We start from the raw sequence: 14,518 nt of genomic DNA on the forward strand, positions 1-14,518 counted from the left end.
TTCCAACTGGTTTATACACATTTGTGTGGTTCATTTCCATGTTCTTTCTTTATAAAGCTGTTTGACCAACGTTTGATGTTGATACAGGTGCATGTGGACCTGTAGGCAGGGCTTAAACACACATGTTTAAAGCTGTAAAAATTGGTACACAGAATATGTTATACATAATTTAGAAATCCTGACTGGATGCATTAGACATATACAGGACCATAGTATCATTCAAGTTCAATAGGAAAACGTGTGGTATTACCCCTCCCAACTAAAAACATCCCAGCATATAGGCTGCATCCAAAATACTATGGATTGCCTGTCAGCTTGGCTTAGTTTTACCTTATCTGTCGCTCAGAGCTGACTAGTATTTGGATCCACATGGCTACCAGATCAGGAAATGTCAAGAAGAGATGCAGCTCATTGAATATATGATACGTGACTGGATGAATGTTAAGTATTTATTTAAATGAAGTGTATGTGCAAATTGTAAGACATGAAATATTAACAATTCAAAATCAGTAAAAAAAAATGTAGAGCACAACACAACGGCATTTGCTTGCTGTGCATTTTAATTGATTGTATTAGGGATTAGTAGGACCAAGAATAAAAACTGTTCCCATATGAGGCCAAAGGGTCAAAAATTGTAAAAGTTAAGCATCATGGTGCAGAGAAGCAGAAATGTAATGTCCCCATATAAGGACACAGGGTCTCAAGAGGATACAAGGCTGCATCCAAAATATTATCATTAGTATCCCTTGCCTGTCAGCTTAGCTTAGTTTTACCTTATCTCTCGCTCAGAGCTGACTAGTATTTGGATCCACATGGCTACCAGATCAGGAAATGTCAAGAAGAGATGCAGCTCATGTATTTGGTCAAATAAAATGAGGGCTTAGTTCTTTTGTGTGGCAGTCATTTTTTTGGCATATTTACACATTGTAAGTGTACATATTATATAACTAATAACCAATATATAACCAATAGCAAATAACCAGGATGTGTGCTTCATACTATTCTCACTTTTTTAGGGGTGGCTTAGCACTATCATTACTACTGCATACCTTTACATTTTTAGTTTTAGGAGATGAGGGTAAGATTTGGAACATATTCATGCGTGGAATAGGCTCAACAGCACTAAATGACTCTCATTGCCAGACCTAATAGTAATACCTACACTGCAAACATTAAACATGGTGATGCCAGTTCCCCCAAAAATGGACGTATATGTGTGATAGTACGGTAAGTGGATGTGCTGGGTGGAAGAAACTGCTACAAATGCAGAAAGAACAGGAGACAGCATTTTAGTTAAAACTCAAATAAATGAATATATTTGCTTACCATGTTATTGGCCAGAATACATGCAGAATGCTATAAAGTAAATGCTTTATGAGCACTCAGCAGACCTTAATATACTGTTTGACCATCATTTAATATCAAGTGCAAGTGAACTGTACACATACATACTGGGGGGGGGGTTGGGGGGGGTGGTGGGGGTCTGTAGCTGCGTCTGTAACTGCGCCTTCCATTTTTACAAAGTGGTGGGCGGGAACCTTCTCAATATTCACGCTCCCATTGGCCGCCACGGAGACGTCTGAAGCAGAACAGCGTATGATTGGCTGCTTTCTACGTTGCCTACTCCTCACTAGTGTTTAAACGTGCTGATAGGGCGGTGAAACTACAAGTGAGGATAGGGGGGATAAATGAACAGACGACCTTTGCCAACAAGGCAATAAAAATACAAGAAAAGCAGGACACCCCGTTTCCTCTAATTCTTATTAATTCTGTAATAAAGTGAAAAATGAACGGATATCCAGTATTTGACCCCGTTCTGTGATTTGCGTGTTTGCGCTGGTAGCCACGTCCCCTTCCAGCTGAAGTGAAAGCAAAAGTGAAGAGCAGAGACCAGACGCCATTTGTGGGAACTGTAGATAATATCGCAGATAAACGGCAGATTACTGTCAGATTTGAGTTCATATTTAATAAAACGCGCACCGGACCTTAAGAAACAAACCTAGACTCAAGCTTGGATAGGCTGTGTATATAACTAGTCTGTATTCATCGTGTGGCTCTGTGTGTGTGTGTGTGTGCTTGTAGAAATGCTGGCGTGTGTGCTCGTGGTCCTGCTTTGTTCTACCCTTGCTCATGGATCAGGTAAGTCCGCTTCTGGTCTTTCACTGGTCTTCATAGTCCAGGTATAACTAAGCCTGCTCACCCTGCAGAGACTAATTCCTCAGACTGAACACACCAGACAATCTGCACTGATTTAGTGCTGATTCTGCTTTCTGGCTTTCATCAGTTCCCTTAAATTTGACTCAAATGACTGAAAGATCAGTCTCTGTCCTCCAACCCTGCTGTCCAGTTCTTTAGGAGTGGTTGGTGTGGCGCAAGATAACACCACAACCTGCCACTGAGTTACAACACCCTGTGGGGGACCAGGGTTCGATTCCCAGTCTGGGTGACTATGCTGTACTACACCAATAAGAGTCCTTGGGCAAGATTCCTAACACTACATTGGCCCAACTCTGTAATACGAGTAACCTTGTAAGTCGCTCTGCTAAATGCCATAAATGTAAATGTTAGGAGATTTAGGATAGTGCTTTGGCTGCTGAATGCAGTCAGTTCCTCACTGCAGTGCTCCAAAGTCTAGTAGAAAGCCTTCTTCCCTGGACAGTAGAGACAGTTACTCCAACAAAAGCAGGACACATGCTTTAATACTCTTGATTTTGGAAGAAACAGTGCATGAGCAAGTGTTCATATAGTCTATGTAGTGTATATTTAGACATTTAACTATGCATCCTTACTATTAGTGAGGGCCGGTTCTGTCCTGGGGTGTTTCTTAGACCCAGTGCAGTTGGTGGGACACAGGAGGATGACAGCCAAGCTGGCATCCATGATGGAGAACAGCTCCCACCCCATTCACGAGACTCTGGCAGCACTGGGCAGCTCCTTTAGTGACAGGCTGCTTCACCCCAAGTGTGTAAAGGAGCGGTATCGCAGGTCCTTCCTTCCTGCTGCCGTCAGACTGCACAACCAGCACTGCTCCCGGCGGACCACATACACACACACACTTAAACTACACACACATGTTCAGGGAACAGAAGTCCCTCAATGTAAAAATACTATGTGCAATACCCCCCCTCCCCCAATAACCTGCAATAACCTGTAAATAATATTGTTATTGCTTTTTTAATTCTTATTTATATTGTGTATATAGTGTCAATTAATTATCTACATTGTTTTGTAACTGAGTGTCTTGCTATCCCTTTCTGCTGTGACACTGAGAATTTCCCCACTGTGGGACTAATAAAGGATTATCTTATCTTATCTTATCTTGAAATAGCCTATAGGAATTCCAATGATTTTTTTCAGAATTCATAATTCAGTGGTCGAGATATAAACAAAGTCATTCAGAGTGGTTTAGTTTAAAATAGTTTGTTGTAGAGCGCTGTACAAATTTAGATTTCTTTAGTGGTGGTGATTAATGAAACTAGGTGTCTCCATTAATATATATTTGAAAATATCTGTTGTTTTCGGGGGCTAAAAAGGTAAAGGTGCATGTATTTGTCACTGTATAGTGTACACTGTACAGCAAAATGTGTCCTCCGCATTTAACCCATCTGGTAGTGAACACACACACACACACAGCGGTGGGCAGCCAACTCCAGCGCCCGGGGAGCAGAGAGGGTAAAGGGCCTTGCTCAAGGGCCCAACAGTGGCAGCTTGCCGAGCCCGGGAATTGAACCCACAACCCTGTTATCGATAGCCCGGCGCTCTAACCACTGAGCCATCACTGCCCCTAATATAAAATAAAACTAAAAATAAAATAACACCCTACAAGTTTCCTCCCCATCACAAATGACATTAAACTTCTACTAGGAACAATGATAACTCAAGCAAGTGTCTCTAGAACTGAACATTTTACGTTTTTCAAACCCCTCTGATTGACTTTTGTTTACATCTCCTCTATTTCATTCTGCAAATAACTAAAATAACGAGGACACTTTTTAATAAAAACAACAGATCTGTAGTAATTTACTCTTTGTTCATATCATTTTTCTCTCACACTCTCAGATTCGTTCACTATAAACGTTGCTGACAGTGTCGTAGGGAGGCTTGGTTCTTCTGTAATTCTCCCCTGTTGGGTCAGTCCTCCTATGGACGTTGGGGATATGGAGATCCGTTGGTACCGTCCACATAAATTCAACACTCCGGTCCTGTTCAATAGTAAAAAGACGCTTGTGACAGACCTCGAAGAGGAGAGCTACAGAAACCGGACCTCTCTGGCCCTGCGAGATGCGCACTCTACTGGGCTGAAGGTGGGAGATGTGTCCCTGAGGCTGGAAAATCTGAACATAGATGATGAAGGAATTTTTCACTGCTATGTGAGTGGGGAAAAAGCGTATAACTCCAATCATATAACTCTCAATATAACTGGTAAGTAGTACTGGTGAGTTCATCCTTTCACACAATCGTAAATGTGTAGTAGTAGTGAGGTAACAACCCTTCGAACTGTATTGATGCATCGACCCAAATAGCAAACGTTGTAACCATACCATGTCATTCCATTGACGCTGACTGACAAATGAAGAACAACACACATACAGAAGTAAACACTGGGGCAGTGTTGATGCACATTAAATGCTTTGTGCATACCATTAACCTCCCTCACTTTAGCCTAGCTTGTGACCAGACTACTAATGCACCTTAAATTAAAACCACTAAAGAAGGTGTGTTCTGGATTCTTTTTATTGCCCTTTAAAAAAAAATTGTTATTTTGTCCAGCAATACTGTTATGTTTTTGTGTCACTCTAAAATATGTTCCTACTTTCAAGAAGTAAAAAAAAACAAAAAACACAGACACTAGAATTTCTTTTTGGGGCTGCATTCTGCACTGTAGACCCTAGCCAAACAATCGAAACCTCCAGAGAGCTAGCCCAGCTAGCTGAAATTGTAAAGTACAGAGAAACTGGGGGCCCTGTCTTACACCCTGTGCAAGGCACATCGCGATGCTCATTGCTATCTTACACCCAACCAAAAGTCTATTTTCATGCCTTCCGCCTGCTTCGTTTAAATAGCAATGGTGCTTACAAATATATAGAAAATATCGACAAATATTCTTTTAAAATATATATATTTTAATATAAGGTGTGTTCAGGTAAATTTCTGGCTTGGGCACATGCCCAACACGCATAGAACCCTGCTTTGGGCCATTGAACTAGCAACCAGCTAAAGTCAAGTGACACAGAGATTGGTTTATTGCACGTTACACCCAAAACACACCCATGATCAATTAAGACATTTTTCGTACTTGAGTCTTATTGTGTTTTTTAATATGCATACATTATTTATACTACTGTATTTGCACTATTCAATGGCATCCTTGGTTCAAATTGAATTTACTACTACTAAACAATAGTTGTAAGCACAGTAGCTTTGTCGATGTAGAGATTTGCTGTAATACTCCTCTTAGTTTAGCCTACTGTCAGCCCCTCTGTATCGCGCCCTCCTCCGGGGTGATTCTGAGCCGCCGCACACAGGCTCACACAAGAACTTTTGTTGTGTTTCCATTCATGTTTGATTCAATGATTCGGTTCAGTGTCTTGATTCAGTTCGTTTGTGTTCACACATGTTCCTAGTTTTACTAAGTTTATCAAGTCTTGTTTACTTAATGTGTTTCACCTGAGACTGGGGGTACTTAAGGAGCTTGGATACTGAGCTCTTTGCCAAGAATGATTAGTTTAGGACCTCGAGGTAGCCCGAGAGGTTCAGGACACGGATCACGGTTTGTTTAGGCCAGCTTCGGTTCTTTGTTCACGTCCTGTAGCAGGCTATCCGGCTATCTTCTGATTTATCTTTCTGAACTTTCCACGCTGCGTTGTCAGGTTTGGTCGGCCTAGCTGTTTATGGTTCAGCGGCTGGTTCCCCAGCTCTCTTCCCCCTTTTTGAGTAGTCTCTGCATGGTTCACGCACACCCTTAGTTTCCCCCATAGTCTCCCCTGGCACGGCCTGTAAGTTTTGTTTATATTCCCCCTGTTTCCCTACCTTGCTCACCCAGCTCAGCTCCCAGAGCCCCCCCGGTCTCAGGTGTGCTTTGTGTTTGCCCTTTTGGTTGTCTAGTTTACGTTGCTTTCCTGTTTATGCCCATTAGTTGCTGCATTACTTGCTTTCGTTTGCTATTATTATTATTATTATTATTATTATTATTAAATGTTATTAAAGTACTTGCATTGGACCCATTTCTGCGAGTGTTCATCACTCGGTGTCTGGCCTAACTGTTACGTTGTTTTCCGCTAATAGCTGCTGTATGTGACATTTAAAAATAAAATGGTCAAATTACATTTCATTGTATTTTATTGTATCTGTGGCTAAAAGAATCAATGCAAGATCGTATCAAGATGAATCTTGCGATTTACACCCCTTCTTACCACCATTTCTCTCTCTCTTTTTGCCAGTTCTAGGATCTTCCCCTGTCCTTTCACTAAAGCCTCAGGATGGCCAAGTGAATGTTAGCTGTAGGTCCTGTGGGTGGCACCCACAACCCACAGTTAAGTGGATGTCTGACAGGAACACTATCCTTCGTTCTAGAGGCCTTGTCTACAGTCGACAGACAGATAGACTGGCCTGTGTTCACAGCTGGGTTCTCGTCTCCCCCTCTGACACAAACCGGGTCTCCTGCTCTCTCTCCATTTCTGAAGAAGAGGAGAGGGACAGCATTGTGGACATTCAGAACGTTGCCCAATTAACAGGTAAGTAATCGTCCTGTGAAGAATGTGACTCATGATTATCATTCCCATTATCATTATCAATGAAAATATTTGCGTTTTTTTTAACGAAGCCCTAGAACTGTTTATGAACCTAAATCTTAAACTTAACTGGTGATGTATCTTGGTAGAAAGTGATCCACTGTCATAAGACAGAAATTCCAAGGAGCAAAACAAACCTAATGTTAGCTGGCTGAGCAGGAAACACGGCTGAAAATACATGCATGCAAATATCCATGCATGCAAATAGTTGTATGAAAACTTGTATCAAAATTTCCTAATGAATGGACCAATAGAAATGTTCCAAAAGAACATGTAATGTACATGTAAAGACTTTTTACACACATTCATTAAAACCTACAATTTTCTTCATTATGGTACTATCAATTAATTTGTGTATTTAATGCCCTGCCTGATGTACAAAAAATAATAATAATAATAGCAGCCTTACTCCACATACATGTGTCCATTAGACCCTTTCATAAGTCATTGTATATTTTAGAAGACTTCCTGTATGTGTATCACTAAAACATATCAGTTTTTTTTTAACACAGTTTCTTATCAATGTTTTTGCTCACACAGACAAAGGCACTGGACCATGGAAAGCCCTGTTTGCTTTGGCAGTCTTAGCGGCATTGGCCATGATCATCTTCAGTGTCGTCCTTTACAAAAAATATAAAACAGGTTAGATCTTCCAACCCCCTGTTATCTCTAGTGTAAACATGTGGCAATAAAGGGTTCAACCAGTGAAGTGGAAAAAGAGAATTTAAAAAAGCTTAAAAAGCAATTTAATTTAATTTAATTTTCCCCCCTTCCCTGCCCCCTACAAACACACACCAATATAAGTATCACATTATCACAAAAGCTGTACAGCTAGACAGAGCAGATTATTTACTGTACAAAGGGATAAAAATCCTCCAATTGCATAAGGCTAGGTTTCTTTTTATTTACGTTGACCATACAGTTGTTCAAGTTATAAGTTAAAGCAACATTACCTTAACATTTTACAACATTTGTACCTTAAAATAACAGCTTCAAAAATATTGTGACACTGGCATGTAAGAGGGAGAATAGCATCTCTATCTCTATGGCTTCTCTGGGCTGATTGGTTTAAACACACCCATGATTAAGTACATGGGTACATTAAGTACATTAGTACATGCCTTTTGCACATTTTTTTCAATCCAATAAATTTTCAGTTCATTTTCAGTGTATTGTGTTTTTAATATGCTACTGTATTTGCACTATTCAATGGTATCCTTGGTTAAAATGTAATTTACTACCTGAAATTTTGCTCCCACTACATCCAAGACCTGAGACTGCAGAGGATGCTTGTATTTAAGCAAAAGACAACAGGAAAGGCAAAAGGAACATCAAAAAATGTATACACGCTTTTATATTTCTCTATTTTATCATTAAATTAATCCTAACCAAACGTCACCAAAACTCTAATTCTAACTCTAAACATGGTCCTAATCTAAGTCCTAAGCTTACTGTGTTTTAATATGCTACTGTATTTGCACTATTCAGTGGTATCATTGGTTAAAATGCAATTTACTACTACAAAGCAATCATGGTAAGCAAAGTAGCTTTGCTGCTGTAGAGATTTGCCTTGATTAAATTTAATTGTACTCTCACTGAGGGAGAATAGCATCTCTATCATGGCATCTCTGGGCTTGAGAATTTTTGCATCATGATATGTGAATGTCTTTGAGATTGTTCATATTATTGTTTTGTGTTCCAGGATACATGCTGGCTAACAAAGGTAAGAGAAGTTTTTTGGTTTGCGATTAGTGATTGTTTTCCAAATTGTGAAATTAATAACTGCAGCTCTAATCTAATGTGTTGTATTTTCAGATGAAAAAGCTCCCCATGCAGGTATGGATATATTCTGAATAAGATGTTCTCATTTGACTTACGTACCAGATTTATGATCCTAATTTGCATGATCTAATCAATTTTCATCTTATCGTAATACAGACATGGATGAGTTGAGAAAAGATGCAGGTATGCTTTCCTTTTTTTTCAATACTAGGCAATATTACTGTAGGCCTTCAAATGTTGAGTCAGTTTGACCATTTTAATTATTCTTCTTTCCACAGAGAACCTCACTTTAGATCGCTTAAAATGTCCTACAGATGTAATAATAAATTCTGAAGGCAAAGTTATAAGAGATAAAACTAAAACTAACCACAAAGGACTTGGTTTCCCCTACTCTTTATCTATACCCGCAATCAACAGTTTCACCAGTGGTCGTGCATATTGGGAGGTGGATTTAGCAGCACATAACGTTCAGCCCAAACAGTCGTGGCTAATTGGAGTCACTAAAGCTTCAAACTACTTAACTAATAATAAGGCTGATCTTCTCCCTTCAAAAGGTTTTTGGTTTCTTTGCTCAGATGGACAAAACGGTGTCCATGTCAACACTGAACCTGAAATTTTGCTCCCACTACATCCAAGACCTGAGACTGTTGGGGTTTTGCTTGACTATGACAAAGGCGAGCTTTCCTTTTACAATGCTAAAGAGAGTGTACATCTCTTCACTATGAAAACCAAATTCCAAGGGGAGATTGTGCCTCTGTTTAACCCAGGACTAGGAGATAAGGCTCCTCTTACAATCATTACCATCAAAAGCACACAGAGCAATAGTCCCAGGGAACCTGCTTGTGTTTAAGCTAAAGACAACCAGAAAAGGCAAAAGGGACATAAATAATTATATACACACTTTTATATTTTATATTTTATCATTAAATAAATCAAAACCAAGCATCACCAAAAATCTAATTCTAACTCTGAACATGGTCCTAATCCTAACCTTAACCTCAACTCAAAACCTAATCTTAACCCTAATCATGGCCCCAATCCTAACCAACCTCAACTCCAAACCTAATCCTAACTCCAATCCTGGCCCTAATCCTAACCCTAACCTCAACTCAAAACCTAATCCTAACCTTAACCTCAACTCAAAACCTAATTTTAACCCCCATCCTGGCCCTAATCCTAACCTTAACCTCAACTCAAAACGTAATCCTAACCCCCATCCTGGCCCTAGCCCTATCCTTAACCTCAACTCAAAACCTAATCCTAACCCCCATCCTGGCACTAGCCCTATTCTTAACCTCAACCCAAAACCTAATCCTAACCTTCATCCTGGCCCCAATCCTAACCTTAACCTCAACTCAAAACCTAATCCTAACCCCCATCCTGGCACTAGCCCTATTCTTAACCTCAACTCAAAACCTAATCCTAACCGTAACCTTAACCTGGCTATTAAATTTCAGTCTAATTCAGTTAAGATCCAGTTTCAGATTGGTGTCAGCAGCAGGTCTATAACAGCTTGTTGAGGATGTTAAAATGGTTTGTATGAGATGATTAGTGAATCTTAGAGGAACATCTGAACTCAAAATGAAAAACAACTGATTTCAGTAGATGTCTTCAGTAAAAGACTCTTGATGATCTACTGAATTTTCAGATGTTCAGTCTTCATGAAAATAATATAGATATGAGGATAGATTGAGGCACGTTCGTTCGCAATTGATATGCTAATGAACTGATGTGCAGGCGCTGTATCCATGCACAGAAGAGATTCATCAACTTTTTTTTTATAAAATCTCTGATCATTTTGTCATGCTATTGATACAAAGAAGATTGGAAGAATAAAGCATACTGTCTATGTCTACAACATATTAGTTTTGATTAAAATTCCACTGGCTGGATTAAACATTTGTGTGAACCTGGGACATTCTAAATGAAAGCTGTGGCCAGTAACCAAGGGGCTTCCTCAAGGTTTGATCCTAAACCAGTATTATTTAATATCTGTGTCAATTATATTGTTGATTGCAGACTGTACCTGTATGCTGATAAAACCATTTTGTATTGTTCTGTTGAATCTATCTTAGCAATGGAAGTATTTCAGTGTTTATTGTTTCCTGTGCCGATAAGATTTAAACACTCTAAATATCATTGTCCTGAAGGGATCCAGAACTGAAGTATCACTAAATATAAATACCTTGGTATATGGATTTCAACTTTGGCTGAGGCAAAAAATGCTTAGATGCAGCTGTACAAGCCTATTTGCAACCCTGTCATTCGTGCTTTGCTATTTACCCAAGAAAAGCCTTAGCTAGTTAGAATAGACTGATAATTCAAAAGATACCTCTAAGCTTAGACATTGCTAAACACAATACAATAAGGCGACCATAAAACTATTCGTCCAAGTACTCTCTGAAGAGGTGGGTCTTCAGTCTGCGTTTGAAGACAGCGAGCAACTCGGCCGTTCAGACACCCAGGGGAAGCTCGTTTCACCACTTTGGTGCCAGGACAGAAAAAAGCCTGGACACTTGTCTAAGGATGTAACATGCTGATATGACTATTATTTTGTAATTATACTTGAGTTGAATAGTATTGCTGTTCCATTGGGAGGTGTGCAGTCGGGTAGCTGAAGAGATAGTACTCGACACCCTTCTCACTTTTCTGGTCAGTCAGATTTTAGTCTTTGTACATCAGTTACTCATACTTGGCTGACTGACTGACATACTTCCTTTTATGTTGGGATGTTAAGCAATGTGTCCCCTAGAGAGCAGTTCATAGCAGAGTCATAAGGGTCTGACCACAATACACAAGGCGAGGAGGTGGTGATAATGTACAATAAAAACTGGCAGCTTCATGTAAAAAGCTTTAAACTGTAAAAAGTTCCTGCCACAATTTCTTCATTATTGTGTCTATATAGCAGTGGTCTTGTCTCACTCGAAGTATTTGCTACACTGCCCCCACAATTTCTAGTGGTGTTACATTTACATTTACATTTATGGCATTTAGCTGACACTCTTATCCAGAGCGACTTACAAGGTTAGGTGGGTCAGTGTAGTGTTAGGAGTCTTGCCGCAGTCTAGCACAGCATAGTCACCCAGACCGGGAATTGAACCCCAGTCTCCCACATGGTGTGGTAGCAGGTAGTGGTGTTATCTGTTGTGCCACACCACACTGAGTATGGACAGAAGATTTTGGCCAAATCCGTATATAAGGTTAAGCAATAATAAGCCTTTAAAGGAAAGCAGGAAATGTGCTCTAGAAACATTAACTGTATACCAGATTTCTTCTGTAAATACTTTGTTGAACATGTTGTTCTTTATGATAACATGTTGTTCATAACTATAAGTATAAGTAAGTAATTGTTTTCACTTCTTTAAATTAGTACTTCTCTTTAAATAGGCCTGAGCTGTCTGCATGGTATAAGCTTGTTGTTTGTAATCCTATAACTACCATTTAGTCATAAATTTTGTATGCACTGATCTTTTTAAAGTATGATAACCTTAACAGTTGAGTAGATGTCTGTGTATTTACGTTTGGTGAATAAAGTACAAAATTTGAAATTTGATTATATAATGTATGTTGACTATAATTGTTGAATAAAGTTCAAAATATGTCACATTATTATTTGAATTTTGTCTTTTTTTTTTTCAAAACAAGAAATTATTGCAAAATGACCAAAAAAGTTACAGATCACAGGATATGTTCCTATGATCTGTAATTAAAGTGGTAAGAGGGCATTGATCCTTACCATAGACTACATTGAATAGATCATGAGAGAACGTCAAGGTAAAATAGGTTAAACCCCAAAAGTGTTATTACCTATTACCTAAGAGTAGCCCCACCAGTTTGTACAGAAGTCCCTGTAGTTCTGAATAATATGCTTTCGTGTGTAATAAGCCATGGAGAGTTAAGGGGTTAATAAAGGCCCAGTGATGTTACTCAAACCAACAGGTGAAAGTAGTCAACTTACTTTTTCTTATACTGACTTAAACAAAATAAGCTAAATTAACTAGCTATGTGAGACCACCCCCTAGTGGCAGAAATACAGGGTGCAAGTGCAGAGACCAGGTGGAATGCCAACTGCTACTGATAATACAGTAGTACACTATCATACTAAACGTACTGTTGTACAAAATGTACATAATGAATAATAGCTGAATAACAGGCATCACAACGGATAAAAGCAAGCACAACATAATCCACAGCACCCTTCATAACCCCATAACATCTGCCTCTTCTTTGTCCTGATCTTCTCCTCAAATGCTCTCTGTATATATATCTGTATATCCATGAACAGGTGCGGCTACAGTTGGGGTCAGACATTAGCGCACACTTTGCATGGACATAATTCATGCAATTTCAATGGCTTTTAGTGATTTCTTTGAACAGTTCTTTTACAGAATACTGTACCCCTTTAAAAGAAAAACTAAAAAGAAATTAGTGCACAAGCACATTGTAATTATGGTGTGGTGGGGGTGGTTCTGTAATCAACAAGGTCAAATTTATACATGCAGGTTCAAAAAGCATACATAAAGCATACCTAAATGTGTTACAGTTCACAAGTTGCACCCTGGTGGAACTGTGTTCTCTGAAATGATGGTGCTCCATCCAGTACTTTTGGGATAGGTTGGGGAGTTGGGGATGAGGTGGGGCGGTGATCATCCAAATCCTGATCTCACTGAAGTTTTCACAGGAATACTCCAATATCTAGTAGAAAGCCCTCCCTGGACAGTAGAGACTGCTCTGGACCACCTGAGCATGTGGCTGAAAAAGAATGTGACATCACAATGGGAGGCTCTATCCAAGAATGTGGAGGAGATCTCCATGAGTAAGATCCTGTTGAAATGGAAGGATTAGCTTTCTCGTTAGAGAGGCAAAGAGAATGAAGAGAAGAATAAGAGATAAAAGGAAGGTGGAGAAGAAAGAGCTTCTGGAAGGTAAGAGATTTTTAAAAGACAGTATTGTTTGTTTTAAATACTTGAAGGCCACAAGGCCACTGTTTTTTTTGTGATATTAATATTTTATTAGTCAAAGGCTTTAGACCTGTGTTTTTTTTTTCCCCAAATGAGTCCATTTCCTCTCTATGACCTACTTCATTCATGATTCCATGAAGTGGTGTCATTGTGTAGTGCTGGAGACTGCTAATAGACCACCAACCAGAAATTGCAGCATCCTGTGGCCACTGATGAAAGACCTTCAAATCTGAACCTTGAATCCAGTGTCCAGTCCTGGACTTTGTAATCCTTGGCATCAGTTCTATTAACTGTACCCTTAACCTCCAGCAAGAGCAAAATCACAGACTGGAAACAGGATTCAAGGTCCAGATTTCTCTGATCTTACATCTACAAGGTGGACCAATTAGGTAGGAACGTCTAATAGAGTGGACAGTGAGTGGACACAGTGTTTAAACACTCCAGCAGCACTACTGTGACGGATCCACTCATACCACTGCAACACACACACACTAACACACAACCATCAAGTCAGTGTCACTGCAGTGCTGAGAACCACCCAAATAATACCTGCTCTGTGGTGGTCCTGTGGAGTCCTGACCATTAAAGAACAGGCAGTATGCAGAGAAACAGACAGACTACAGCCCGTCATTACAGAAGAAGAAAGTGCTCCTATATGGTAAGTTAAGTTGATATAATGGACAGTGAGGGTAGGAGCAAGGGGGTGGTTTTATGAAGTGGCTGGTTGGTGTCTATAGATTTTACATAGACATTTGAGATTCACCAAAAACAATCACATAAACTTCCTTTACTTAAAAGTCTCTCTGTGCTGTGAAGGGTGCTTCCAACGAAGACGGAGGGTACAAATCCAGGGGTAAACTTTGTCTCTTTGCTTTTGGGTGGAAGATAGAAAGAATAAATTATTGTAGGCTAGAGTCATTCATTTTCCACTCTCAGCCTAATCAGCCCTTCTGTCTTCTTAACCACCCCTGTAAAATGCAGAAC

The 14,518-nt window shown here is 39.6% G+C and overlaps 1 protein-coding gene across 1 annotated transcript; it reads left to right on the forward strand.

The window, feature by feature from the left end:
* The first annotated feature begins 1,686 nt into the window (after positions 1 to 1,686).
* cabz01076234.2 lies at positions 1,687 to 12,182 on the forward strand. Its single transcript, XM_072670216.1, has 8 exons — positions 1,687 to 2,139; positions 4,060 to 4,422; positions 6,441 to 6,734; positions 7,332 to 7,433; positions 8,494 to 8,514; positions 8,607 to 8,627; positions 8,730 to 8,756; positions 8,852 to 12,182. The coding sequence occupies exons 1-8, from the start codon at positions 2,085 to 2,087 to the stop codon at positions 9,421 to 9,423; spliced, it is 1,455 nt and encodes a 484-aa protein (XP_072526317.1). The 5' UTR covers positions 1,687 to 2,084; the 3' UTR covers positions 9,424 to 12,182.
* The last annotated feature ends 2,336 nt before the right edge of the window (positions 12,183 to 14,518 follow it).

Source organism: Salminus brasiliensis, chromosome 24, assembly GCF_030463535.1.
Source record: "Salminus brasiliensis chromosome 24, fSalBra1.hap2, whole genome shotgun sequence".
Classification (NCBI taxonomy): domain Eukaryota; kingdom Metazoa; phylum Chordata; class Actinopteri; order Characiformes; family Bryconidae; genus Salminus; species Salminus brasiliensis.